General features: G+C 38.0%; 5 protein-coding genes across 6 annotated transcripts; 2 read left to right on the forward strand and 3 right to left on the reverse strand.

Annotated features, from left to right (window-relative positions):
* Window positions 1-172: 172 nt before the first annotated feature.
* Window positions 173-4,228, reverse strand: LOC139950840 (SUZ RNA-binding domain-containing-like). The gene is made up of 4 exons (XM_071949668.1): window positions 4,052-4,228; window positions 3,170-3,388; window positions 2,781-2,881; window positions 173-2,473 (listed from the first exon to the last, which is right to left on the reverse strand). Exons 1-4 carry the CDS (start codon window positions 4,196-4,198, stop codon window positions 2,398-2,400), a joined length of 543 nt encoding a protein of 180 aa, XP_071805769.1. The 5' UTR covers window positions 4,199-4,228; the 3' UTR covers window positions 173-2,397.
* LOC139950839 (tetratricopeptide repeat protein 36 homolog) lies at window positions 3,758-7,176 on the forward strand. The gene is made up of 4 exons (XM_071949667.1): window positions 3,758-3,857; window positions 4,422-4,668; window positions 6,313-6,498; window positions 6,869-7,176. Exons 2-4 carry the CDS (start codon window positions 4,554-4,556, stop codon window positions 7,135-7,137), a joined length of 570 nt encoding a protein of 189 aa, XP_071805768.1. The 5' UTR covers window positions 3,758-3,857; window positions 4,422-4,553; the 3' UTR covers window positions 7,138-7,176.
* A 1,683-nt stretch (window positions 7,177-8,859) lies between these two features.
* Window positions 8,860-11,299, reverse strand: LOC139950837 (uncharacterized). 2 transcript variants are annotated; one of them, XM_071949666.1, is made up of 4 exons: window positions 11,008-11,299; window positions 10,072-10,422; window positions 9,736-9,890; window positions 8,860-9,316 (listed from the first exon to the last, which is right to left on the reverse strand). In XM_071949666.1, the coding sequence occupies exons 1-4, from the start codon at window positions 11,246-11,248 to the stop codon at window positions 8,903-8,905; spliced, it is 1,161 nt and encodes a 386-aa protein (XP_071805767.1). In that variant the 5' UTR covers window positions 11,249-11,299; the 3' UTR covers window positions 8,860-8,902. The 2 variants fall into 2 exon arrangements, with proteins under 2 accessions (XP_071805767.1, XP_071805766.1); XM_071949665.1 differs by having other exon boundaries at window positions 10,072-10,425.
* A 698-nt stretch (window positions 11,300-11,997) lies between these two features.
* Window positions 11,998-20,810, forward strand: LOC139950842 (phosphatidylinositol N-acetylglucosaminyltransferase subunit P-like). The gene is made up of 4 exons (XM_071949671.1): window positions 11,998-12,929; window positions 14,440-14,512; window positions 14,673-14,791; window positions 15,015-20,810. The coding sequence occupies exons 1-4, from the start codon at window positions 12,830-12,832 to the stop codon at window positions 15,110-15,112; spliced, it is 390 nt and encodes a 129-aa protein (XP_071805772.1). The 5' UTR covers window positions 11,998-12,829; the 3' UTR covers window positions 15,113-20,810.
* Window positions 15,719-27,023, reverse strand: LOC139950841 (AP-2 complex subunit mu). The gene is made up of 10 exons (XM_071949669.1): window positions 26,969-27,023; window positions 26,086-26,179; window positions 25,646-25,911; window positions 25,221-25,303; window positions 24,638-24,773; window positions 23,969-24,107; window positions 23,328-23,580; window positions 22,887-22,984; window positions 22,531-22,642; window positions 15,719-22,048 (listed from the first exon to the last, which is right to left on the reverse strand). The coding sequence occupies exons 2-10, from the start codon at window positions 26,157-26,159 to the stop codon at window positions 21,914-21,916; spliced, it is 1,296 nt and encodes a 431-aa protein (XP_071805770.1). The 5' UTR covers window positions 26,160-26,179; window positions 26,969-27,023; the 3' UTR covers window positions 15,719-21,913.
* Between the last annotated feature and the right edge of the window lie 430 nt (window positions 27,024-27,453).

Below are 27,453 nucleotides of genomic sequence, written 5' to 3' on the forward strand. Positions count from 1 at the left end.
CGCCATGGTATAGCGTATACGGATGGTCCTTATTTTTGTTCAATATCATACCTGAAGAAGTATCTACACGTATTCACAAACATTTCTGGAACTGCTACATTTGTCTCAATATGTTGGTTATCTCACCAAAATTCTATAGAGGAATTTTCTTTTTTTTTTGTGGGGGGGGGGTGGTGTACTTATGCACAAGTGGAAAATAGTTTTTTAAAGTATGTGAACTTTCTTTTTGTGGGGGGGGGACCATGGTATCTAAAAAGATGGTCCTCAATATCATACCTAAAGGATTTATTCACAAAGTTGTTGGGAACTGCTTTATTTGTCTGGTCTTCTGTCACGTAGTGTCTTATTAAAAAACATTGTTTCATCGTTTGTGAAAACAAATTCTACCTGACCTTTTTTTTTTAATTGTATATTTATTTATTCAAAATGTATAAACTATTTTACAGAGCTCAGGACAAACTAATAATCCTGGCTATAAATAGCATAATATTTCATGATGTACAGTACAACATCTTTGAAATTATCAAAACTCAAAAACAGTAATGAAAAATGTGCTTAAATTTTAAATTAATTTATTGATATGATACAGAATTTGAAATTCTGGTAGTGAAATTAAATGAATCGGTTAAATCACAACCTTTGGCTTTTTATTCTTTCCCGTTATGTTTTATATTGAAATTAATGATAGAACTCAAATTGTCTTACCAACCATATGTCTTTTTTATTTTGGGCGACAGGATTGGCTCCATCAGTAAATTTGTAAACATAACCTTGCAGGTACGGAACTACTGCCACAAAGACTTGAGAGTTTTTTATGCAAGTCGCCAGACACACAAGGCCTGAAGGCCACTTCAAGGTGTGGGCTATTATTAATTTTTCATACAGTCCATATGGACAAAGGCTTGGGTATCCAGTAGAAAGCACTACCTCCCAAACTTTACGAAGCAGTCATGGTTAAGTGTCTTGCTTCCACAACCAGAACTCAAACCCACACTCTTCTGACCAAACACCACAGCTTGAATCTGGCAGTGCTCTTAACCACTCGGCCATGAAACGGCACCAGAGTTAAAAAGACTTACATTTCCAGACTAATACTAAAAGCAAGAAATCTAGCCATTGTTGACTGACGAGAGTGAAAAACACACAGTAGAAGATTTTAAGCGAAACAAGAGTTCTTTGTAAGCTATGACACATTTTATTGTTTTTCGCATTAAAACTTATGTACACTAAATTAAAATCTTTCATATGCAATAAATTAAAACAAAAACATGGTTAGCACTAAAAAATAAGAATACACTTAAAAATACTGTACAACCCAATGTGCGAGCAGATCAACGGACAATTCAGGCCTATAATCGCACCTTTGGGAAGGGAATTTGTAAAGAGCACTTCCATTAGACAATCTGAGAGTCTAACGGAAACATTTGAAGGGGCACCAAGGCCAAAAGAAACAGAGTTCATGGTGTACAGGGCCTCTGTGTTACTCGTAGCCTGTTAATTGTCATTTAGAGGATACTTCTCGGATTCTGAAGGGATGTAAGAATATTTAACAATGAATAGATTCAAAGATTCTTCTTAGCAAAAAATTGGCTTAGCATGGAAACCAGTTACTTAAAGGGTGGCTGCAGTGGGTTTTGTTTTTAATTTAAATGATTAAACATGACTTTTTAAACCTGAAATATTTTTTTAATTTTTTTATTTAATGCGCAAGTATTTTAAAAGTGGTTTTCAAGAGATTATGGGAACCCACCCCGCCCCTAAAAGGGAGCCTTCATGTGACGTCATGTCGGGAATCGAGCCATCGGGCCCCCTGGCTGTGTGGATATAGAGACGTGTGCATTGTGTGGCCTGGTACCTAGGCGCGTTTAGTTAGGGACCAGACTCTTTTTGCCGACGATATGTTTGAATTCCCGACGTGACGTCGATGGTAGGGGGGGCGGTAACAATCCACAAAAGGGGGGGGCATGACTTATTCGCTAATTACGAAAGTGAGATATGTCGGGAAAAAACAAAACACATTTTATTGATGTTCAATACATATATCAGAAATAAATGACAGCAAAATTAACTGTTTTATTTTAATTCACTGCAGCATCCCTTTAACGAAACAGGTTTCCAGCCAAAATACTTTGCTGTTCATATTGTTGGTCATTGGTACACTGTCAATATAAGCTTGGCAATATTTTCTGCTAAACAATTCCAAGAAATGGGACCCACGAGGTGGGAACTTGGTCTGAAATATAATGTGCACTGGACGCCATTTCAGTAAGCAACTTTTTTGAAAGTTTGCATTGATTGGCAGCTGTTTGCATCATGCCTCCAAAATACTGGAATTAAGTCAAACAAAATTTTGAACCTAACTTTGATTTAACCATAGCAGTCTGTAGTCACCATGTGCTACCTTTTCCCCTTGCTCTGTGTTGATTCTCCATCATTCTTACTGGATGACTTGGCTTGGCCCACTGCTTGCTTGCTGCAGGAACAAAGAACAAACAACAACTTATTCCTGTGTTGCTTTTATCACCAAATAATAAACTGGCAAACAAAAGTACACTGGTTTAACTTTTAATGATTTGGGTTTGAACAAAGAAATACTTCTGGAGTGGAAGTTTAACCAAAGACCTCCCGATTATTTAAGTCAGACAGAAAAGACTTCATGGAACTAAAGTAACTACTATCGAGGGTTGCAACTTATAGCATTACAAAGGACACGGTGTAAGGGTTGAAAATAGAGAGCTCACAATAAAATGAGAACTAAGAGGATTTAGCTCTAAGTTTACCTTTGACCTTCATCTGGATAACTGCTTGATGCTGATCCCATTATTCTCATGCGAGCTGCTGCATACTCCGCTTCTCTCTCTGCCAAGGATTTCGTCTTGGCCTTGAAATAAAAACAACTTTCGTTCAATAATTACGGAAAAGTGACTACTCAATAATGACTAAGAATTCCCCCTAAGTTCCCCACTAAGTTGTGGCTGATTCTGAATGGAACTGATGATGTGTTAACTCAATAGTCAGTTGTCCTTTTCCCAAAAAATAATGTGAACATTCAACATCCAAATGTGAATGGATATTCTCTTCTATGAGATTGCCTGGAACTGGCTGTCTGTAAACTGCCTCATAAGACAAGGTCCTTAGGCTTGTGATTGAGACGGGAAAAGACACACACCACAGAATCTTGCTTCGTGCTCTTCCCTGCATCACCAGCGTCTGCATCTGACCCCATAGGTCTCTTGAGGATCTTCAGCTGTGGTTGGTAAGACGTCCTGGACGAGTCTTCTTGGAGAACAATTCGACCCAGTGACTGACTTCCTGCTGCTGGGCCGTCTTCTTCTGTTGTCATCTTTTGACGAGACTTTAAGTCCTTCTCGAGACGCTCCTCCAATGCCTGCAAGGTAACCATGGTAACCGGTGGTAAAACATTGGAAAGAATGGACTCTTGAACTATAAAGATGTTTATCTTCAACCAGGCTGTTTTCCCCTTCAGGAGTCTCCCACTCATACATAGACTCTAAAAAAGGTTTTTGTTTGTTTGAAATTGTCTTAATTTAAAAAACATCATTTCAATTGGCATCAAAATCTTTCTGCTAGACTGAAAAACTCAACCAGCCAGAAGGCACAACTCTTAAAGTTATTTTACTTACTTTTAAGGTATTTAATCGACTCTGAAATGCTCTGACCATAGTGTTTTCTTCACCAGTATGCAATTGACCCCCCCCCCCCCCACCAGCCCCGCCCCCTAAGCAAACCGTACAGACAGAAACAGGGTCAGTGATATGTCAAGCCTCCATGGAGTAGACAAGAGAGGTCAACCCAATGTTAGCCAAGTTATTCTGGAGGAACACAAAACGTCACAAGTAAGTTAACGTTTAGTCTTAAAAGTTGAATGATGTGTTTAAATACTGACTGGATCGAGGTGAAAAATCGGCAGCTCCAGTTCAATGAAATTGAAATGACAATAAAATATAATGTTTTAACTAAAACTTTGTGTCAGGTTTGTGTCAATTCAAGAAAATTATTGATTTACCAACCATAAAAAAGTATTTCTTACCCCACTATCTTCCATTTCTTCCCAGCTTTCCCACACATAATCGTCTGAATTTTCACCATTTTTCTCCATCACACTCACAGTTTTTGCTTTCGTTGTTGAGGAACAGCAAAAATGAAAGGAGAAAGAATCTTGCGATTGAGTTTGCATGGACGAAAACAGTGAAACGGTTTAGAGAGGAACCAGACTACAATGTCTGCATATTCTGACTACTGTTTACTGTTTGAAGAAATTAAGCTGAAAACTAAATGGGTATAAAATTCATTTGACGCTTTAAATTTGATTTTGTTGTTGTAAGATGGATTTTGTATTTCTCTCTCACTTTCCAAAAACCCTTTTTGATTTGTTTTTGATGTTTTTATGTTACTTTTAGGAAGCTACTTGTAACAGTAATATCCGAAACAGCAAACAGCCGTTTAGTTTGTTTTGGGAATGGAAGTCTGGCTCCCAGCAGTAGCGTAGTACACTTTTTTTTAATTCAGAGAAAACGACAACAACATGCAACATGGCCGACAGACAACAAGAACGGCCGAATGATGAAGCGGTTTTAGACGCTATTTTCAATCCTCTGTTACCGTCAGGTGGTGAAGTTCCCCACGGAGTTGTTGATGAAACACCTGGTAAATCATGTTTTATTATTTCTTTGGGAATTTTTACATTTTCGGACTTTTCACATGAATTAAATAAAAGAAATGTTTTTTACATTCCAATCCAACCCAAGGCAATTCATTTCAATACTGGACATGTGCAAATGGATGGGCAAAGAAACCACTTTCTATTGTTTCTGGTTTAATAAATGAAGCCCACCATGGGCTTAATTGTTACAAAGTTTACAATTGAGGATGTGTTGTAAATATACCCACTATAAACACAAGTTTATTTTACAAAATCCTTAATTTCTTTTTCACTTGTTTTATTTTTTACAATACCATTTAAAATTAGGCCTATAATTTATTAACCTAGGCCTACAATAATTGTATTTTTCTTATTCTGATCCAATGTCATGAGATTGCTTTTCTTTGCAAAATAACAACCACAGACTCTGGAGGACAATAGAGGAGGGAAATGCACAAAACTATTAATAAAAATATAAGTGAAAAAGTAAATTTTTCTCCACATTTGCTTGTTTTTAATAGTCTTTTGTAATTTTGTGTAAGTTTTTTTTGGCTGGGTGTTTACGTTAGAAATCATAGCCAAATCGGCAGTTCACTAGTTCACTACTCTAGTTCGACCAAAGATGTCAACAAAATTGTTAAAGGAGAACACTAACAGCGCATTTTGATTTTATGGTATTTCCTTCCTCCATGCTTCACTGCAGCTTTTTTTTTGCAATTTTCTTTTCTTTCAAAAATGTGCTGGTACATGTGCTTAAAGCAAGAGTAAGCTACATACATGATGCTGGTACATCATCATGGCACTCTATTGTCATTGAAACTGTTAATATTCAGCGTCCCAACTCCATTTTATATAACTCAATATACATGTAGTTGCATTAAAGTAACCCTCCTCTTGTTAAGTTGAGAGGAGAGTTACGTTATCTTGCTTATATCAAGATCTTAAATAGCGCCCTCATGGAGGTCAGTAAAATACTCACTGGCTAATAGTTGTAGTTTCAGAATCATTGCTTATTCATTTTGAATATTTGAAATTTTTCTGTTTTTCCTCTTACTTATTGTTGAGTAACATTGTAATTTCTAGTCTTAATCTGTAGCTAGCTAAAAATTACTTTAAAGGAACACGTTGCCTTAGATCGGACGAGTTGGTCTATAAAAAGCGTCTATAACCGTTTGTTTTAAAATGCACATGGTTGGAAAGATGTTTTAAAAGTAGAATACAATGACCCACACAAATTTGCTTCGAAATTGCGTGGTTTTCATTTTACTGTGCGAACTAAGACGGTCGGCCATTTATGGGAGTCAAAAATTTGACTCCCATAAATGGCCGACCGTGTTAGTCGACGATGTAAAAGGAAAACCGTGCAGTTTTGAGGCGTGTTTGTGTGGATCATTGTATTTTACTTTTACAATATATTTCGAACCATATGCATTTCATAACAAACGGTTACAAACGCTTTTCAAAGACCAACTCGACCGATCCAAGGCAACGTGTTCCTTTAAGTTAGATTTAGCCATTTTAGCTCCTGCTTCATTATGTTATAATCTTATATAAATTTCTATTTCTGTAAAGGATCTCTCTTTAGCCTTGAGTTTTGTAAACATAATTCTATGGCCGCCATTTATTTCATCTTCCTTTTTCTTGATCAGAAAATGATGAAAGTGAAGAAGTCCGAGAGTCTAGAGATTTAGAGCTTCAAGGAGTACACAAGGCAGAAGCTGGTGATATGAATTCAGCCATAGACTTCTTCAATAAAGCTGTACTAGTCTCACCAGAGAGGGCGTCATGCTACAACAACAGAGCGCAAGCCTTACGTCTAAGGGGGGATATAATCGGTTTGTAAACAAAATACTGAATTCTGTCCTGCATGATATTTTAAAACTAAAAATGGAGGGAGAAAGTCATTCATATTTGCAAAAAAAAAACATTCCAACTAAACCTCTGAAAAATGTAATCAAATGAGGTAACCAATGATAAAAAACATTGCATAGTAGTTGTAAGTTTTGATGAAATCATATAGATCATGCTGCTCAGTTTTTAAGTTAATATTTGTTTTGAGTAATTACCAAACATGTACCTTCCCTTTAGATGTATTGTATAAATACAGAAACTATTTACCAATTGTATATTCACCTAAGATTTCCTAATGAGTCAATTTAGTCAAGATAAGTTATACATTTCCTATTACCCCTCCCCCTCCATTAGGAGCTCTTGAAGATTTGAACCATGCCATTGAGCTGAGCAATGGACGAGGCAAGGCTGCCTGCCAGGCTTACACACAACGAGGCCTCATCAGAAGACTGGAAGGAAATAATGAGGATGCCTTAGAAGATTTCAAGAAAGCTGCCTGCCTGGGTAGTACCTTTGCAAGGTCACAGGTCGTCCAGATGAACCCCTATGCTGCAATGTGCAACCAGATGCTATCAGATGTCATAGGTCGACTGCAAGCTGGAGAACCAGACTATGAAAGTTGAAAGGTCAATGTTTCTCAATGCCAGACACCTTAGCCAAAGAGTAACAATACATTATTGCAAAGGGTTTAGCCCAAAGGCTTTTAGACCCATAGACCTCTATCATTGTGGAGCCATCTTGACCTCGTCTACCACTCAAACCTATGCAGCCAAACTGAGACTAGAAAGCAAAATGGACTGGTTCCTTTTTGTACAATTAATATCAGCATCCATTACTGTTACGATATATTGGGAATGTGACCAAGATGGCGACAGCATTATAAAGGTCCAATCACTATGTCTTATTCCCTGTATACAAATCAGTCATTGTCAAAGCCTCATTTGATTACACTTGTTGAAATAATAAAACACAAATTTTTCAAATATTTGCTTTCTCTAAGAATTTGTTTTTGCTCAGCTACTTTTTTTGCTTAAGCAGCTCTATGAAAATGGGTCTAGATTAATATATGAAATGTTGTGTCTATAGATTGTTGAATCAGAAGAGGAGGGTGTGGACTATGATGTAAATATATGTACACAAAATGAACTAAAAACAAACTTTATTCTGACTTTATTGTTTGTAGTGCTTTTTAGTGTCAAATCTGTATAACACAAAATAGGAATATTTACAGCAAACTAGCATTTTTTAAATATACAAAAATATTGATTCTATAAAAAAATGTTTGTGTACACTTAATACAAAAACTGACTCATTTTAGTTGATCACCTCTACGTTTTGCTAATCTATACATATTTTCAAAGTTCTGTTGTTTTTGTGAATTTGGATTTACTGTGGTCATGATCACAGTAGGCCTGGGCTTGTATATTGAATAATGATCTCTTTAGTTACTGCACAAATGATGTCACGCTTTATGATGTACGGCCACTGGCCTACTGCTGTGACCATGACAACAGTGCCCCTATACAACATTGGCAATATAAAAGCTTAAATACATTTATTTATCTATATTTGGATCATGTTCTTTTTCTCTGTGTGCAACAATCTATCCATTGGTGCATTTCCTTTACTGTAATATCAACTCTGGCACCAATATTGTTTTTGTATGATTTTGGTTAAATTAAAGGCAGTGGACACTATTGGTAATTACTCAAAATAATTATTAGCATAAAACCTTTTTTGGTGACGAGTAATGGGGAGAGGTTGATGGTATAAAACATTGTGAGAAAGGGCTCCCTCTGAAGTACCATAGTTTTTGAGAAAGAAGTAATTTTCCACGAATTTGATTTCGATACCTCAAGTTTAGAACTTGAGGTCTTAAAATCAACCGTCTAAACGCACACAACTTCGTGTGATAAGGGTGTTTTTTCTTTCATTCTTATCTCGCAAGTTTGATGACCGATTGAGCTCAAATTTTCACAGGTTTGTTATTTTATGCATATGTTGAGATACACCAACTGTGAAGGCTAGTCTTTGACGATTACCAATAGTGTCCACTGCCTTTAAACAAGGAAATAGCAATTTATTTGGAATTTAGGGCAATCATGAACAATGTGTATCCCATTAAAAACAAACTCTCAAAGTACACACTAAACCATTATACTATACACTTGAGCAAATATAAAGAGCACTGCTTATAAAGAGAACAGTCTGAAGTCCCAAATCTCATTTCTGCTTTGTGTTTCTTTGTTTTGATGTCCTCTTAAGAGTCTTATCCAAATTACCTTTTTATAACAGAAATCCGTTAAAAAAAAAGTAATAAGACCAGTCTAAGCGACTTTGTTATAACAAGAGTTGACTGTACATTAGAACAATGTCTCTCTAGTACTTTTAAAAAGTAAATTTTGCCTTCTTTCTGGTTGATCTTGTAACTCTTTTGGGAAGTCTGCTCTCCTCTGTCTTCGAAAGAGATCTGCCCTCCTCCGTCTTCGAAAGAGATCCGCCCTCCTCCGTCTGTGAAAGAGATCCGCCCTCCTCCGTCTTCGAAAGAGATCTGCCCTCCTCTGTCTGCGAAAGAGATCTGCCCTCCTCCATCTTCGAAAGAGATCCGCCCTCCTCCGACTGCGAAAGAGTTTCGCCCTTTGTTGTCTTCACACGATGATAAAGTTTCAGGAGCTCAATGGCTTCATCTGATGCAATCATGTCCGACAGACGTCTCTCGCATGCATCTTGAATAAATTCAGCTTTGTCTTTTGTCTGATAAAGTAGGACTTGGAGTTCATTTAGGTCTGCATCAGCCATGATCTGGTGATTGAATTAAAGATAGGAAATATATAATGAGCAATCCTCAAAATTTAAATTGATTACTTCCAATTGAGCTCACTCATTGGTCAAAGATCATTTTCTCAACCCCTGCTCCAATTCTTTGGAAAAGTCTTTCTTTGCATTTTGTAATCTGCTATCTTTCACTTATTGTATATTTTACCGTTTTCTTTAGAGGCTTTTGCATTAGGTGTGTTACAAATGTCTTTATTATTTTATAAAGTTCATACCCATACCAAGACTCCAAAGAAATGTTCTCATCTGATTGTGAAAAAATTGAAGAATATGGAGGGCATATAGAAAGCAATTATTTCATGGCGTCTCTGCAAACAAATTGATTGTCTCTTCACATTGCAAATGTCCAACTCCTAGTTATTGATCAATGCAGTAAGTATGCATACCTCTAAATCAACCTTGGGTAGAAATGCCAAAATTGCAGGATTTTCAGCGATTCTTCCTGCGACTTTAGCCAGTCTCCGAGACGTTTCTTCCTGGGTCATTTTACCATCAACTTCAACATAGCCCGTGCTGAACTCTTCTTCCAAGGAACTAGATGCTGAAAAATTGAAAATAAAATTGACCACTTAAACCTGAACCATAAAAATGCCATGTGCTGTACCTTGACATTTGATCTAAATCACTTACACCAAGTTCAGCGCCCCAGTAACTGGGTCTAATGTAAAACCTATTTATTGCTTTGACTACTCATTCGACAAGACTTCATAGTTTATAAGTACCTCGTGTCCACTGTTCACCTTCAGTCACAACCATTAGGACAGTGTTATCCGGTAAAGTCTTAAAATAATCTTCATCATCAATTCTTGTGCAGTCCTCTTCCAATACAATCTTGAAGTCCCTGGGTGAGGGAAACTTGGCTTGAATCTTAGTTCGTAATTCTTCGAGAGTAGCTGCAGCTAACCCGATTCTAGTCCGTTCCTTCACTCTGCAGATCTTAAGGGGTTTGCGTTTTGGTAACTTCTCCTCTTTACTTTCCAATTTCAGCTTCTTTGTGGTAATTGGTTCTTTTGATGAAGAGCTTTCCTTACTCGCACTGCTGGAAGACGGTTTCTCTTCGAGATTCCTTTTTACTACTGAGGGACAACAATATTGAAAAGATGAATTAAAGCTGTAAGTTTAATACTCTTAGCAAACTGCTTTAAAGTAAATGTGAAGTGTCTTGATCAAAACATTGAGAGCACAGTGTTGTTATGAGCAGGGTGTTCCACTTCAAGATAGTGATACTTGTGTCCAAGACAAAGAAAAACCCAGGGTGAGCCACGTCACCCTGCAGTCTGCAAAGTCTACCGTCGGGAGGATGGAGCACCCGAGGATGTACTCCTAGAACTATTTCAGTTTCGTCCGCTAATGGGAGACGATAGCGGACAAAACCAAAATAGTTCTAGGAGTACCGAGGATGTAACTGATGGAACGGTGAACTCCTATCTAATAAAAACAAATTATTTTGTTTTTTTGGTGTACTCCTCCAGTGAGAGCCGTTTCTTCTTTTTTATACTAAAAACCTCCTTTCCTTTAAATATTTAATAATTTTTTCAACAAAAGGTAGTTATTGTACTGTAGTATTATACCACCTTATAAAAGCATTTTAAAAGCTCTTTCCAATATTGAAATTTGCGACACCCCACTGGACTGTCACTGACGACAGTAATGCATACCTAAAGCATTTCCAAACTTGCGTGGTGCTGACAACAATGTCAATGGGTTGATCGGTTTGGATGATGTCACGAGAAAACGTCGTCGAAAGTCTTTTGCTGCTGCTGATCCTGCCGACGGCGGAGCCGGAGGATCGCAACTAGCTGCCATGTGGAAATGCTCATCTTTTCGACGGGCGCTCCACGTTGAAACTACTTTCAGTTCTTCACCTTCTTCTTCTTCTTCTTCTTCTTTGACTTCCATATTTAGACAGTTTTCACAATCCTGTTCTTCAGTGACTGTTTATAGACCTTATGCACATGACGTCATTTCAGTACGGCGCCCCCGCATTGAGGTCAAAAGGAGATTGTTCATTGGTCAATCCATAGACCTTATCGCAAATACCAATGCGCAAGCGCAGACTGTTGAATGAGGTGCATTGTGGGATAGATATGAATCCAATTTTGCTACCAGCTAGACCACAATGCACCTAATTCCAAGCTTTACGCGCGCGCCCCAGTATTTGCGAAAAGGTCTATGGAGGTCTAATTCTACCTCCATGGTCAATCTATGTGCGTTTTGATTGTTTCGTCACCGTTTGACCTCAAAGATGGCGGCTGGATGACGTCAATGCATAAGGTCTATTGTGTATGTATACATGCAATCTTGGGTACCAGACTACAGCTCCAATCAACTGTTTCATGTACCGTGTTTTAGAAAACTAGGTATTTCCAAACAAAAATTCATTTTAACTAAAAAATAATAAAGCTTATACAGTTATATATACATGATGCAATTTTAATCTTATTTAAAATTATTTCACCTGGTTAATAATACGCACATGTTTCCGCTGAAACTGTTATTATTTTGTTGTTTAAGTTTATTATTGAACAGCCGTTGGCAAGACAAAGTAGTCTGGTTACCTTTCACATTTTGTTTTGCGAGAGTGCAACTGCAAGATCGCGAATGGTGCTGGTGAGGAATGTCAGACAACTCGTCCATTCGGACAACTCGACGGTTCAGACAACTCGACGGTTCGGACAACTCGACTTTGAGACAACTCGACGGATGGCCAAGACAAGTCGACGGTTAATATTGATCATTATTATTTACCAATTATTATTTATCACAATAAGTGTGGTGTTCCAGTGAAGCCATACTTGCAGAAACATCTGTTAGTGACTATCTCGAGACTTTGTGTAAAAAACAGACTATGAATGAGATGACCATGGTATGACTCTATATGCATGGAGGAATAATTTAGATTATTCCTCCATGCTCTATGTGTAGCCAGGGAGCAGTTGTCTTCAATTTATTCAAAATAAAAGATTTTAAAAAACACAATTAAAACATTAAATAAGTAAAACATTATACAGCTCTATTATTAGAAGATTTACTTTTATTTACGTTATTACCAACAACAAAACAACTCGATCATTGCTCTAGTTTATTCCTCCATGCTCTATGGTACAAGCAATGAAAATGCAGCGGGTCATGGTAAAAAAAAAATCAAAAAATCAATTATCCGTTTGCCCGGATATAAACCCACCCACCATAATATACCCCCTCCCCCCCCCCCCCCGGGGAAAGCCCTTGCATTATTGCCAAGTCGCTAGTCAGTACATCCCCACCCCAGGCCGCTTTGTACCCCTCCCGCCCCGCGCTGAGAGCCCCGTCACGGCCATCCGTCGACTTGTCTTGACCCCAAGTCGAGTTGTCTGACGGTTGAATAAATCATCCGTCGAGTTGTCTGAACCGTCGAGTTGTCCGAACGGACGAGTTGTCCAACGGACGCGTTGTCTGGTCTCCCTGGTGAGACTGGTCACGCGATAGGTTTGAAAGGAAATGCTGCTTTTGGGGGAAATGTCTAACATAAACCCTGCACCGACGCCAGAGAGAGCAATTTACGGTTTTGTTCTTTACCTCTGCTCAATTTTCGTATTTGGTAAATATTCCTTGTCCTTTGTTTGTTGGTTCGAAGTGTCACTTTGCGCCCCCGGACGTCCGACGGACAAACGGGGGAGGGCGTGGCGTGGCCATGAATTCCCAATATGGGGGGAGGGGATCGGGGGGGGGGGGCTCAATCGGCTCAATTGTGGTAATTTAAAGTACATGTACATGTGTATTAATTGATTTCTGTTTTTTTCCTCCATTTCACACATGTGTTTAATTGTGCTCTTCTTAAACCATGTTGTTAAACCAGAGCTAGCTAGCCTTAAGGCTTTAGCTTTTTAGGCTATAGCTAGAGTCCTAGACTGCTTGAGTTGAGAAGACATGGTAGAGAATAATAATAGAGAGGAGAGCCTTTTTTTGACAAATTGTTTCTTTTTTTCAGGCAATCCAACCCGGGCCCACAAAACACACCAGGGTCCGATTTCACAAAGCAATAAAATTCATTGCATCACAAATGTTCAGTAATCACCATAGGGGCATAGCCATAGTGAATAAGTGATTTGTATTGTGACATTGACATCACACTTTTCTTAGCAACTGCGATTGATTTACGATCAATCTTAGATCTTTGTGAAATCGGCCAGGGCCCAATTTCATGGCTCTGCTTACCGTTTACAAGCACAGAATCGGCACGTACATGAGCAGGAAATTCGGTGCTTTACGTCAAGCGTATTTCACGGGTCAGATGGGAATTTTGGCTTGTGCACTTGCGTATTCCACGTTACTAGGCATTTTTATTTCTACGCTTACATTTTTACACAGCTAGCGTTGATATTTTTCGCTAGCACATGTTGAAGAAGCAGAGCCATGAAATTGGGCCCAGGTTCCATTACAACCAGCTGTTGAGCTGGTTCAATTATTCCTCAGTCTCTAGAAATGTTTGTCTCGCTAGTTCATCTTAGCGAAAGGAACCGCAATTTCTAGTAGGCCTAGTTAGAGTACTTCACTTACCATTATATTTTCCTTTTCCTCTATGTTTTTATTGTTAATGTACAATTTTCTTTATACAATTTGTTTTTTGCTATTTTGACTAGGCCTACTTTTTATAATTGGCTGTATATTAATAACAATATTAATAGAACAAAATTAACTAAAGCACAAAGATTGTTGTAATTTTTTATATTAAACGAACATGTTGCCTTGGATGGGACGAGTTGGTCTATAGACAGCGTTTGACTCCTATAAATGGCCGACCGTGTTAGTCGACGAGGTAAAAGGAAAACCAGGCAATTTTGAGGCATGTTTTTGTGGATCATTGTATTCTACTTTTACAACATCTTTCTACCCATATGCATTTTATAACAAACAGTTACAAACGCTTTTCAAAGACCAACTCGACCGATCCAAGGCAACGTGTTCCTCTATTGCTCATAATTGCTACTACTTGTTCACCAGTGTTAGTGTAACCTACTTATAATATCTAGGAACAAGTATTTACTCAGTGCTTTGAACAGTGGACGAATATTACACATTTTTACCGGTCAACTTTCTTTCTTTCCCAGTTTTGTACGTTATTTGGGTGTTTGTTCCTGAGTCATGGCTTCACAGCATTGGACTCACTTACTGGCCTCAGAAGTAAGTACAAGTCCTACCTACGTCTTGTCATAGTTGCAAGTTCCTTTTGTACAGTAATATTAGTCTTATTTACAATTATATACAAACTGATATTCTGTCGATTTGAACACAGAAGTTGATAGATGTTTTCCTTTCATTTTTTGTTCCCTATTTTCTTCAGGTATTGGGCAGTTGCTATTCCAGTGTACCTGAGCGTCTGTTTTGTCTTCGCCCAAGTTTTCTTTTTTGCTTTTAATCTTTGGAACGCACCTCCACTTGATACCATTAAAACATTTACTGGTAAGTTTCAAATTATTTTTTATAAATTTTAACCTGGAAATCCATTAAATAGAATGGTTATATGCCAATACGTTTTAAGGTGACTTTTTGTGGCATGTAATTGTTGTTTGCTCAGTTGATGAGCCTGTATCTTTAAAATCAAAATAAGTCTATTCTGAACTTGAACAAAATCCTAGTCAAAATAACTTTGGATCACTGGCATTTCTTTTTTATGAACTTTCAGATCCCCATGTGAGGCCTGCTTGTCCTATGGACTCGATGCCTGCTGCCGATGACATTCCAATTAATGAAATAAATAGACATCTCTATCTGGATAGGTGACATCATCAAGCATTTGTCACAATTTATAAATCTTAATGATGATATTTCTGCAAGTTTTTATTTTTGATGATCTTGCATGTAGTATTGTTTGGATGTTAGGCCATGTTGAGGCTGGAATAGTTTTTAGTGTTGTGTAATGGTCCAAGCACTTTAGCGCATTGGACTCAAATCCTGGTGGTCAAGTCATCAGGGTGTGGGTTTGAATCCCGGTCATGACACTTGTGCCCTTGAGCCTAAGACTCTTTTGCTTCCTTCACCCCTTAGTCAATGTGTACCTGTGAGGGCAGAGATGGTTCTTGTGGTTGATTTAGCTTTGTGTGCTACATATTGTGCAGCACAGGCTGTATACTCCCCATCCCCATGGAGTTAAGATGAATTAAGGAATTAAATTAACGGCACAGTGACGAGGTAATATTGTGGATGCGCCCTGAGCATTCCGATTGATGGATTTAACTGAAGCCACTGCCACTATTATTATTGTATGGAATATTAAATGTTTTTCATTTAAAGTTTACCCAGTCGGTTTCCCTTGTGGTTTATAATAATATTTGAAGATTAAATGTATGTACAGCAACAAAAATGAAATAAAGAGACTGAAACAAATAATGATGTTACAAGTGGGTTCTTTATTTAGATATTCATCTGGTAGGTCTAACTCTGTTATAGCTAGGTATAGCTCGGTACACACGATACTCAGATTGTGAATGGGTAAATCGCAGAAACGAAGAGTACAACTTCAACTCTAGCAATATTTCAACATCACTGATGAGAACATCCCACAACAACTCAACAACGGTGTTGTATCTTGAGAGTGCATTACGCAGGGTGCCCCCGCCAACTCTTAGAAGTGAAAACTAATATTTAACTAATTTAGCCCTTATATAAGAAATTCTAAAAGGTCTGGAAAAAATGTTTACATTTTCACTGGTGGAGATGGGAATAAGACGGAGGGTGTATTTAATAAGACAACCTCTAAGCAACACTCAAATATGGCTCACAGTTAAAGGGGCTCAAAGTTAAAGGGGCTGAGTCCTTGTGATCATATCAGTCCTGTAGCAGTATATGGAACTATGAACTTTAACCCAGTTACTACACATGCACTTACGCTGGACATCCCATCACAAAGGACAGGATCATCACCATACTGTGATTTTAAAATCCAGTGTGGCGCACACGCGCACTAACAGGGTCAAAAGTCAAAATTCCATGGACAGACACAGGCCTACTAACAACGATCAAGATGTTGGTCTCCCTCCCTTTAAGGCAAAGATAAAGTGGTGGATTTACAGAAATTATATTGTTCACTTTTTACAAATATTGTGTTTTGATTATAATTCTTTTAAATATACCAATCACAATGATGAAATAATTCCCTACAAACAAGTTGACATGAGTAGATTATTAGTTTCCATCATTATTCACTCTAAAATAACAAACAATTGGAAAGAATTACAGCGGTACATAATCGACAGGTTTGGTTTGCTGAACACAGTGCTGGTAGAAACACCTTATGGTTTAATGTGATTTGTTAAATGGTTTTACAGAAGCTATACAAGAGCTGTGAAAGCTGGATGAGAGCTGTGTTTTATTATGCTGTGTCCGACTTATCAGCTACGGCTTTGACTAAGGAAGTCCCATGCTTCAATGCATCGTGATACAGCGATTAAGCCGTATACAAAGCCATAGCTGCCAATTCAGACACAGTCTTAAAGGGTCGAATCCACCAGTCTTAGAAATTGAACCATGCTCAGAGTTAACATTATTCCTCCACCAAGCAAAGTCTTGTATCTTTCACACTTTGCCCTTTAACCTTTGACATGACCTATTTATTTACTCCTGAAGACAATGGGACGGCCATATATCTCACTTGTCCCACACAGGGGTACAGCGCTGGCCAGACAAATCAGAAAATATGAACTTATTTCCAAATGTTGTTACCGTGTAAACAATACTTAACAATAACACCCCTTACAAGGATTCTGCCTTTTGATTGGTTTAGAGTGCATCACATGATATGTCTTAAACGCCTGCAAACATTGATCTAAACCAGTAGCAAACAATGTACTTTACCCATAACAACCAAAGTGCTATAACCATAGCAACAGTAGTTTCTTGGTACCTAAGCATCTAGGAACAATACTTTGGGGATGTTATCAGACAATATTGACCGTCTTGCTTTTGCTGTGGTTAAATCAATGACTCGGTTTTAACCATACAGGTATAACTAAAAGCAGTTACTATTTGTATAAAACACATCAGTGTACGAGTGCAATGATGCAACCAAACTTTATAAGTAACCATGGCATTGTTTATGTGTATTTACAGTTTAAGAAAGCTGTTAATGACCGTAATGCATGTGCCACAAGGGCGTATTAATTAGTAAACATTGCAATTAATAAAATGCTCAATAAAACATTCAGATAGACTTGAAACCCACCACCGTAAAATTACACCTTATAAATGCCCTAAAGAGAAAGAAAGCGTGGTATTCAGATATTAAATGCCCATAAATCTCATTCGCCTGACACAGGGGTACAGTGCTGGCCAGAAAAATCAGAAATATGGACACAAATAAACCGGCATAACCCTTAGCTTTGAACTCTGTCTCAACGCAAACACACCGGCAAGACAACCCCTCCATCTTGGGCATCTCTTCATGCCGGAAAGAAACTTTTCCTCCGAGGCCAGGAGGGGCTGATTGCACAGAGATAAGATAAATCTTAAGTGAGAATCAATCTTAATTGCTAAGCAAAATGGGATGGCACAAAACAGATCACTATGGTGATATTAACAACACATCTTAAGATGAATCTTGGTGCTTAGTGATTTAATAATCTCTGGGCTTAGTTCATACTAAGCGTTCAAATACATCCTAAAAGAAGTTATCAATACCACCATAGTGAATGTTTTGCCACATCACACTTTGCTCAGCAAGGATTGATTCACAGTTAAGATCAATCTTAGCTCTTTGTGAAATCAATTCCAGTCCTGATACTTCACAGAGTCAACAGAGGCAATTGCCACCCTGCCCTTGGTCGTTGCCTTCCTGCCCCTTGAAATGTTCCATTAGAAATGAACATTTCCCTTCGGTGCCCTGTGGGGCATGTGAGACATTTCAAAGGGCACCAAGACAGGACTCGGGGCATGGGTGCTATAGCCCCTATTCACAACGCGCAGCCCACATCTACACACGTTTCCTGTCCACCTTTTTGTGTGTCAAAACATGCACAAAAGGAATGGACTCCCCAAAAAAGGCAGAAATGGTTGATGCGTATTGTTCAGAGGTGCATAAAAACATGTACATGTACCATCCTTTTAAGCGCGTGTTTGGCACCCAAAATTACGAACAGGGGATGCGTGTGTATGTGCGCTGCGCGTTGTGAATAGGGTCCACTACCTCAGTCGGCTTTGTGAATTGAGAGTTCAAAGATCACAGATTTGTCCTGAGGGCTCAATGTCATTAAGCTGATAAGCAGAAAAACATTGCTTAGCAAATATGTAACAGAATACCAGTCTTGTTACAACATAAATGTTATGGTTTGGCTGGTAATCACTTCTGCTTAGCATAATTTATCTGTGCTTAGCAGATTCTTGCTCTTCTCATTTGTGAAAGCCTCCTGTTTGGTTAATGCATTAACTGATAATGACTAAATGACAATGGTATGACAGGTGCAACTAACAACTACACCATGCAAGACATGTTAGGTGATGTTATAAAGCGATACATGCGGCAAGAACAAAAGCACAGTTTGAGTTGCAACGATAAGAAAACTCCATTACTGTACCTTATGACACAAGAAGAGTCGATGGATCCATTGGGAAGTTTGAGAAGTAGTAACCGTCTCCGGCACAGAAGTCAAAAGACAAGTTGCAAATTTACACATGCACGCTCTGCTCTGTATTGCCAAACTTACTTAGTCATCTTGCTTCCAAAGGGGCTTTATGAGAACAGTTGCTGGTGTCTTTTTATGTATGAAATTATGAATTTAATCTTGTAAGGTTTGCAGTAACACTATGTACATGAGTAGGACTTGAAACTTTGCATGGTGGAGATGCAATCTTGTAAGGTTTGCAGTAACATTATGTTTAACAAATTTCTCATACAAGTTTCTTGTGACTCTAAAAAGAGCTGTTGGTATCACAACTTAATAAATTGACTGATATGCTCTGATTATTTGAGAAGACATAAAAGAGCATTCTAATAAAAATGTTGAGTTGTTACACCCAAGGTTCTTTTCCGAACCACAACTTATGAGAGATTCCACGAACATTGTGTTAATACAGTCCCCGAAACTCATTTCTGCTTTGTGTTTCTATGTATTGCTGTCATTGTATAACAAGTTCAAGAAAGAGATAATTTGGCCAGTCCAAGTGACCTTGTTATAACGAGAGTGGACTGTAACGTCAAATCCTACTTATAAGCGAAACCCTGTGTATATATATGGAGTGGGAGAATGACTGGATTGGTCGGGTACTTGCTTGAAGCGTATGTGTTTAATGAGACTGGATAGTCTGGGACCAAGACTAGTGTTCCTACCTATCCTGTGGTCAGGCAGATATCCAAATTGGCGGCTACGGCTGTTGCTAAGGGTGCATGACGTTGGGGTAATCCAGCCATAGCCATAGCCGCTGATTCGGATAAGGCCTTAGGGTCACTGGTAACCAGTTGGCTTTCAAACAAAGACATGCTCATTGTTACAGTAGTCACATGCAAACTTTTAATAACATAAACATAAGAACACCTAGGGCTGAACTAAACAGGGCCCAATCGCATAAATCCTGTAAACACAAAAACTTTCTAAGCTCAGAAAATGTTTGCTTCACAGGAACAGGTTACCAGCCAAAATGAATTTAAGTTTATATTGCAGTAACTGGTGCCCCGCTCATTTATTTGCTTAGCAAAGAAATTTGTCAAGCTGTATTTTCTGCTTAACGGCTTTATGAAATTGGGCCCAGGCAGTTGGAACTAGTAAAATATACAACAAAATATCGATCATGGATAACACTAATGGGGTGTGCGATTCGATGCATTCATTGAAAAAAAGGAAATGGTTCTAAATCAGACACTTGAGGTTTTTTTTAACACTCAATTAACATTTTGCAGTTATGATTATTTCAAATGATTTTACTGGAGTTCTTTTTTATTGTGTATCAATCTTACCAATGTTTATTTCAAAACTGACCGATAAGACCTAAATATACAGATAAAGGTTAAGGGATACTAAATCTAAAGTATCAACAAAATACTTTTAATTTGTTTCACATTTTCATCTTTTCTAAATTTGCCCTCTTCATGATTTGTCCTTTCTGTTTTTCGTTTTCCTTATTGTTTTGTTGGAGGAAACAACCAACTAAACATTTTTGCTATAAGAGTTTTGTAAATGGTCAATTTTATTGACAGAATGGTCATGATTGTGACAAGTGGAGCAGCTACAAAAATATTAATGTAATTATATTACATGGCCTTTAGCACAGATTAACATGCAAAATAAAATGCAAGCAATGTCTTAACAAATAATATGTAATACATTTTTGCTCTTTTGTTTTGGGGGGCGAGGTATTTTGAGAGGCATTGAGTTTTTACCTCATTTTGATAATGAGTTCACTGAGTTGGATACCACTGGAAAATTCTTCTAAAGATTAAGTTTTCTTATTTCCTTTTTTTTAAGGGGGGGGGGGGGGGGCATTGGGTACAGGCTACATTAACTGTCTATGTTAGCTTTTTATGTATCATGCAAACATGCTTGGGTAAATCATATAAGCTTCAACTTTGCAACACACTCTGACTTTGTCGTGAACACCCAAAGATAAATCACGGTTTGCCGACCGACTAAAAAAGAACATTGTTTCTGGTCAGTAGCGACCACAATGGTATGGATTTGTTCCCCGTATAGCATTGATACCAAAGCACTTGGAATTTGGGGGATAAGTTGATCCTTAACATTGACTGGTACTCAGTCAAAAGGAATTACTGGTAACTTATCCACGATTATTACTCAAACATGTCTTGACAGGGGACTTGCTTAAGTCTACTGTACAGCGCAGTAGTAGGATAATGATTCTTGGCATAGACTTGCTCAAGTCTACTCAGTCTACATGTTGTGAATGTATGCCAGGGTTCTAAGCATAGACTTGCATAAGTCTCTGTCCAGTGTGTTTGATGGTGGCAATTACCTTAGATGTTTAGCAAAAGACTTGCTCAAGTCTATTGTCCTGTGTATGACTGATTAGTGATGGTGGCAAGCTAGCCAATCAAGATGGTTATGTTTATTATGAATTGATGGATAGATGTATGGAATAATTGCCTTCATGAGAGAAGCAGTTGGAATGAAACACTTGCTCAGCCTTGGGAAAATAAGACCGTCGTTAAACAAATTGAAAACAGTTCAGCTTTTGTAACAAACATAAGTAGATTATGCGGCGCAACTCCTACCTAGCTATGACCTTATGACCTTTATGACCCTAATTTAAATTAGTGTGTGTGGATGTCAAGCAATTCTAAGGTGTACAACAAAGTTGGATTGAACGATGGTGGGTTTCAAGATTTAAACGTCTACCATTGAACATTTCTTAACAGAAAACAAGAAAATTATGCAAGAATTATTTCCCAACCAGAGAAAGAGTTTAACACTGACTTCTTCGGTAGGATTAGAGACAAAAACTGTCCACAAAAAGAACAATAAGGGAAACAAGATTAAGCTACATAATGAAAGTACAAACTGTTGGGACTGGAAACGCTGACTGGTGCGATATTTCTATTCTTCATTCTCTCTCCCTCTCTTCTGGAAGGCTCGTCCGACGTTAAGACCTGGTCTCGTAAAGTCCGCTACGACTGATGTACCGCACCCACTTGATTACATCGTGGTCACTGTAGTTGAGCTTAGACTCAAATACTTTCAGGTAGCGGACCTTCAGACCAGAGGCTGCAAACGGAACCTGGAAGGCAGAAATGGGATCAGGAGATGGAAGTCATTATACGTATTTTTCACAAAAAACTTAAAAGCCTTTAAAACATTGGTTGATTTTGTTGTCAAAGTGAATCCGCCTGAGCAAGAAACTTTCAGACATTACAGAAATTGAAATCTAATGTCTGTTCAGTTTGTCAAGAAGTTTGACGGGGAAGGGAGATTCTAAAAAGATCCACAGCGCTAGATTTGTTGGAATATCTTTAACCGTTCCATAAACTTCCTAAAGTGCCTTCATAAACTGCCTTCATAAACAGTGCTGAATTTAATACGAACTCCTTACCATTCCTGACACTTCCTGAAGCTGCCCAGATATACAGTAATAAATTTGTTACAAAATCCTAAACCATTCCCGAACTTCCCGAACTGCCTAGATACAAAGTGCTGAGTGTATTTGGACTTCCTCAAACTCCTGAAACTTCCTGACACTTGATATTTAAGAAGAAAGCTCACCTCAAAGTTAAGAGAGATGGGAGGCCGCGCCCATTTCTTCTTCTCACCAGATGGTAGGAGTTCAATTTCGGCAGTGATTTGAACTTCCTTCATGCCACTCATACGCTTGATCCTTGAGGGGGAAATAGTTATTGATTAGTTTCAAGAACATTCACACCACCAATCCACTTATGTACAATCCATCAATGACTAAAAGGAAACACAATTAAAGGCACTGGACACCTGGTAATTGTCAAAGACCAGTATTCTCACTTGGTGTATTCCAATATATACATACGTATTTGAACTCAATTGGTCATCAAACTTGCGAGAGAATAGAGAAAGAAAAAAACTTTGTTGCTTCATTCAAAACTCACTTCCAAACGATGGCATTTTCACTTGACTTGTACTTGGCTTTCCCCTTCATGCAAAGAACCTGCACTCCGCTGGTGTTCATTGGTGTAGGGATACGCACCTAGGGGTCAAAGGTTTTATGAAAGGTCATGATAAACATTCACTGCAATGAAATTGTGTTATGAACTGTTACTTTGTACTCCATATATTGCTCTTTAAGTTAATTCCTCACTTCAAATTCCATTAAATGCTTGCTCTGACTTCCATAAATTCTTTACTGCAACTTTCATAAAATCTTTACTATAACTTTCATGAAAAAAATTCTGCAACCTCAAAAAAATCCTTCTCTGCACCTTCCACAAATTCCTAACTTAAAGTGCTATAAGTTCCTGACTTCAAAGTTCCATAAACTCTTTACTTCAACTTCCATAAATTCCTAACTTCAAGTTCCACAAAATACTTACTTCAATTTTCTGGCCAAGGATTGAGGGCTTGAAGTTCGACTTGAGGACTACCTTGACTTCCATCTTGGTTCGTCCAACCTCACGTACTAATGGAATGCATCGGAACGGCAAGCTGATATCCTTAGTGGTGCGATATTTCATCAACTCAAACTCACCGTCAGGAGGAATGAAGCTTATGCTTCGCTCCGATTCAAACTTACTGAGTTTGACACACTGGTGGAAGGTGCAGTCATCAATGGCTATAGAGCTTTTACTGGGGATAGAGAGAGAGTAATTTAAATCCCGGTAAATTTAATAATGGACTTTTACATAGCATCAGTGTCCTTCAACTGTTGTGTACAGTCAACTTCCCTTTCTACAAGCTCGCATGTTATGAGGTTCGGGTTAATACTAATAAAAATCAAGATTCTATTTGTTGACTTAAGTTCTGCATCGACACCAGCGGACCTTCTAGTAACTTCTAAATCACATTAGGGACACAACATCCTTCAGCACATTCAAGACAATCTGAAAGCCAACTTGTTTCAGGAGGAGTATACCATCAATAACTTATTTATTTCTTCTGCGCCTCAGCCCCTTTGAGCAAACCTTTAAATTAAGGCGCTTTATAAACTGATTATGTTTTTTTTATTCAAACTTACGTCTTTGATGTGTCACTGTCTCCTTTGCCTTGCTTGTCTAGAGTTAGTTTATCATTCATGCCAAATTTACATTCTGGCATTCCACTAAGATAGCTCTTCATGATCACCTTGCCAGCAACATGGGCACTCAAGACTTGTCCTGTTTTGAAGATTCAAAGACAAGACATGTAATGCAATGTGAAGATATTATATATAATTGTAATAACCTGTTTGCAAGTAAGATTGATTAATGTGTGGTATAATGCCTTTCTCGGTAAGAAGTGATCTCTCATTTTGAATTTTGAATTTTTTATTTGTATCATTTAACCACTTTAGATGGATGACATGTATAAATATGAATCATATGTAAAAAAAATGTCTTAGGGCGAAGAGTTTAGGTCACCCTGGACTACTAACTTCAGAGCGCCCTCCATTTTTTGCTGTCAGTCGGACGACCGACATAAATATCCACCTGGACAATATGTTGTGTAGCAGGCAGGCAACTACCATGCTACATGTCCTTTCACTCGTACAGAGGAACACAAGGTACTGGAAATCATGCTTGTGATCTCCCTTTCTCAATTCCTCATGTGAACAATGTAGAATCTTGCCTGCCAGGTAATGCCTTGGAATGTACAAAGTCACTCATTTTGCAAACATGGTCTGTATGACTATTAATCCCATCCTAACCTTGTGGTGACATGAGTAAGTTAACATTCTCCAGAACGTCTAAGAAGAGCTCGTTACGTCTGTACTTGATGCCTTCACGGCGCCAGCCTATTTGACCTGTGACCTGGTTGGTTATCTGAGCCTGTTCCTCTCTGGTCTGTAGTTATCCAAACAAAGATTTGGTAAATATTTGGTCCGTTCATTCATACAAAGCATAAAATAAACCACAAAGCACGATATAAAGGTCCTGAATAAGATTGTTCAGTTTCCAAGGTTTACATAAAAATATTCTTTTGTAAATCTTAGTTGTGTCAGGGTGTACTGTGTTGGTTAAACAGAAATCCATGATCTGTAATTGGATAACTCGCTGTTGTATTTTCTAAAACAAAACTTATATTATGCCCCAGTTTAAAAATTTCAAAAAGTGAAATCAGGCTTCAATAAGCCTTGATGTACACTAACAAACATGTACCAGCTGAGATATGACGTTTTGCATGGAATATTTTGGTGCGAGATCCAACAATTTTTGTAAAATCAAGACAAAATGTTTTTGCACTGACATAAAAGAAATATTGACTTGGTTGTGACCTTTGACCCGACCTACCTGTGACTTGATGCCCGTCTGTGTGATGAACGTCTTCAGGATACCAGTGTCTGTGTTCTGTGGATAACCATAGTCTAGGATCTCTGGAAATAAAACAATTTCAAAAGTATGAGTGAATGATTTTTACAAAAGGAGATTCGGACTTTGAGCTCCACATAATCATTCTGTATAGGGATGAGATTTTTGAGAAAATCATGAAATCTGGACAGTTCCTAAGAAATCACAGGCCTGTTCTTTAGTTTAACCGGCTGTAACAAAAGTTACTTTCTCTGAACATCAGGTCAGCGTGTTAACTGGAGGAAAGTAACAATGTCTTCTGAACCTTACTTTGAACCAATTGGACACCAAGTTTGCAATCTTTTATCCAAATTGGACAACCTTTCCCAAGCTGTTTGAGATTATTCCCAATGATTGATTCTACTTACCATCAAGGAGTTCATAGATCAAGACAAAGTTATTCTTGACGTTGTCTTCGTTGATCTTTCCAAAGTAAGAACTCATCACATCACACAACTTCATCAGGAACTCAAACACCATAGAGGCATTGACATTCTGTCGTGTGACGGCCGCCAGCCAGATGTTGCCCCGCTTGATGTGGAAGAAGCTGGTGCGGGCCAGGTTGGTTACCGGGGAACGGACCTGCTGCCGAGCATGGATAACATTGACTCGAAAGGCGTCCACAGCATGACGCCTGTTCATGAATTATGGACAAGGAATAAACACATTCTTAGTAAGAAGTTGACTATCACAAAAAATGTACTTCCCCGTTTTCCCCAATTGCCATTCCCCCTTCAAAAGCAAAGTTCTAGGGCTATATACCTTTATGGCCTTGTCACACACACAGGTTCAATAAGTTTCTACTCACCCGATATCATCTCGGAATACTCTGGATATAAGAACCTCCCCTTTGTGGTTGTATATAAAAAGACCACCAATCATCTTGCATGATCGTTCTTCACCTGAATGAAGACAAGAAACATGAAAATAGTGACATGACGGGCATAAAACCACATTGAGGCCATTGCCATAAGTTATAATAATTTTTTTAATTTTACATTTTTTAAATCCTCATTATGTCCGACCCATTATGTCTTATGATTTTAATCAAGTTCAATTTTTGTTAAAACCACTTATAAAGTCTTAATACTTTTCTGCTTGTATAAGTTGTGGCAATTTAATTAAACTGCTCGTCATACATCAAACATACCAATCAAATTAAATGAATAACTAATCTGGTTTTCAGTTCGGATCACTTTTCTTAATCGAATTCTAATTAATTCTTTCTTAACTTACAATTTTTTACAAAATACATGTAATTTATAAATGATAAAAATAAATAAATAAAATGAATCATGACATATAAATAAACAAAATGAAAAAGTGGTGACAGGATACAAAATCTAAATTATTTCTTCTAATTTTCACGCTTAAAAAGAGACTAATTGGTCATTTTAGAACCTCCTCCCCGCCCCTCTTTGTATGTAGTTTAGTCATGTCCGTTAACTGGACACCAGCAATGATCTTTAAGTAGTAGTCTTACTGCATAGGCTAGCGTACGCGATGAAGGGACGGCCCAGAAAAATTAAGTATTCAGGGGCACATTCTTGCCAAAAAACCCACCGTATTCACGCTTAATTTCCAATCTAAATGAAATCCTACTAAATCGAATATAACTCACACATGTTTCTTGACCTTTCAAGGCAATATTACAGAAAAAATCGAAATTATTCAATAAAATATGAACCCACCTTTCTCTGTGTAAGGACATTATTCTCAGAGCGCCCGGAAATGATAATGTGGGCGGGCTGTACTGTTTTATTATCGCCAACAGAGGGCGTACTTCATAAGCGACCAATTCGGATTAATAAAGTTTTCTAGGTTTACAATAATGAAAAAGACAAACCATCAAATTATAACAACAAAAACTACGCAGCTAAAAAACAAAAGGTTTTGTCGATATTTGTCTAAAGTTTCAACATTATAAACGATTTTTATATGTTTAAATGACTAAAAAAACACACGAAACTTTCTGTCAGAATGCATTGCATAATAAAATGGTCCGCTGTTAAAATAATAATAATCCCCCCCCCCCCTTGGCAATTATTACATTATTTTAGAATAAATTTCTGGAATAATCAAAATCAGAGACCTATTGCAACAGTAGCCTCGCACAACCCTAACTTTCATTCTATCCCCCACCCTTGCAAGACCTTTGGAGAATAATATCCCCGCA

Source organism: Asterias amurensis, chromosome 18 (genome assembly GCF_032118995.1).
Source record: "Asterias amurensis chromosome 18, ASM3211899v1".
Taxonomy (NCBI): Eukaryota; Metazoa; Echinodermata; class Asteroidea; order Forcipulatida; family Asteriidae; genus Asterias; species Asterias amurensis.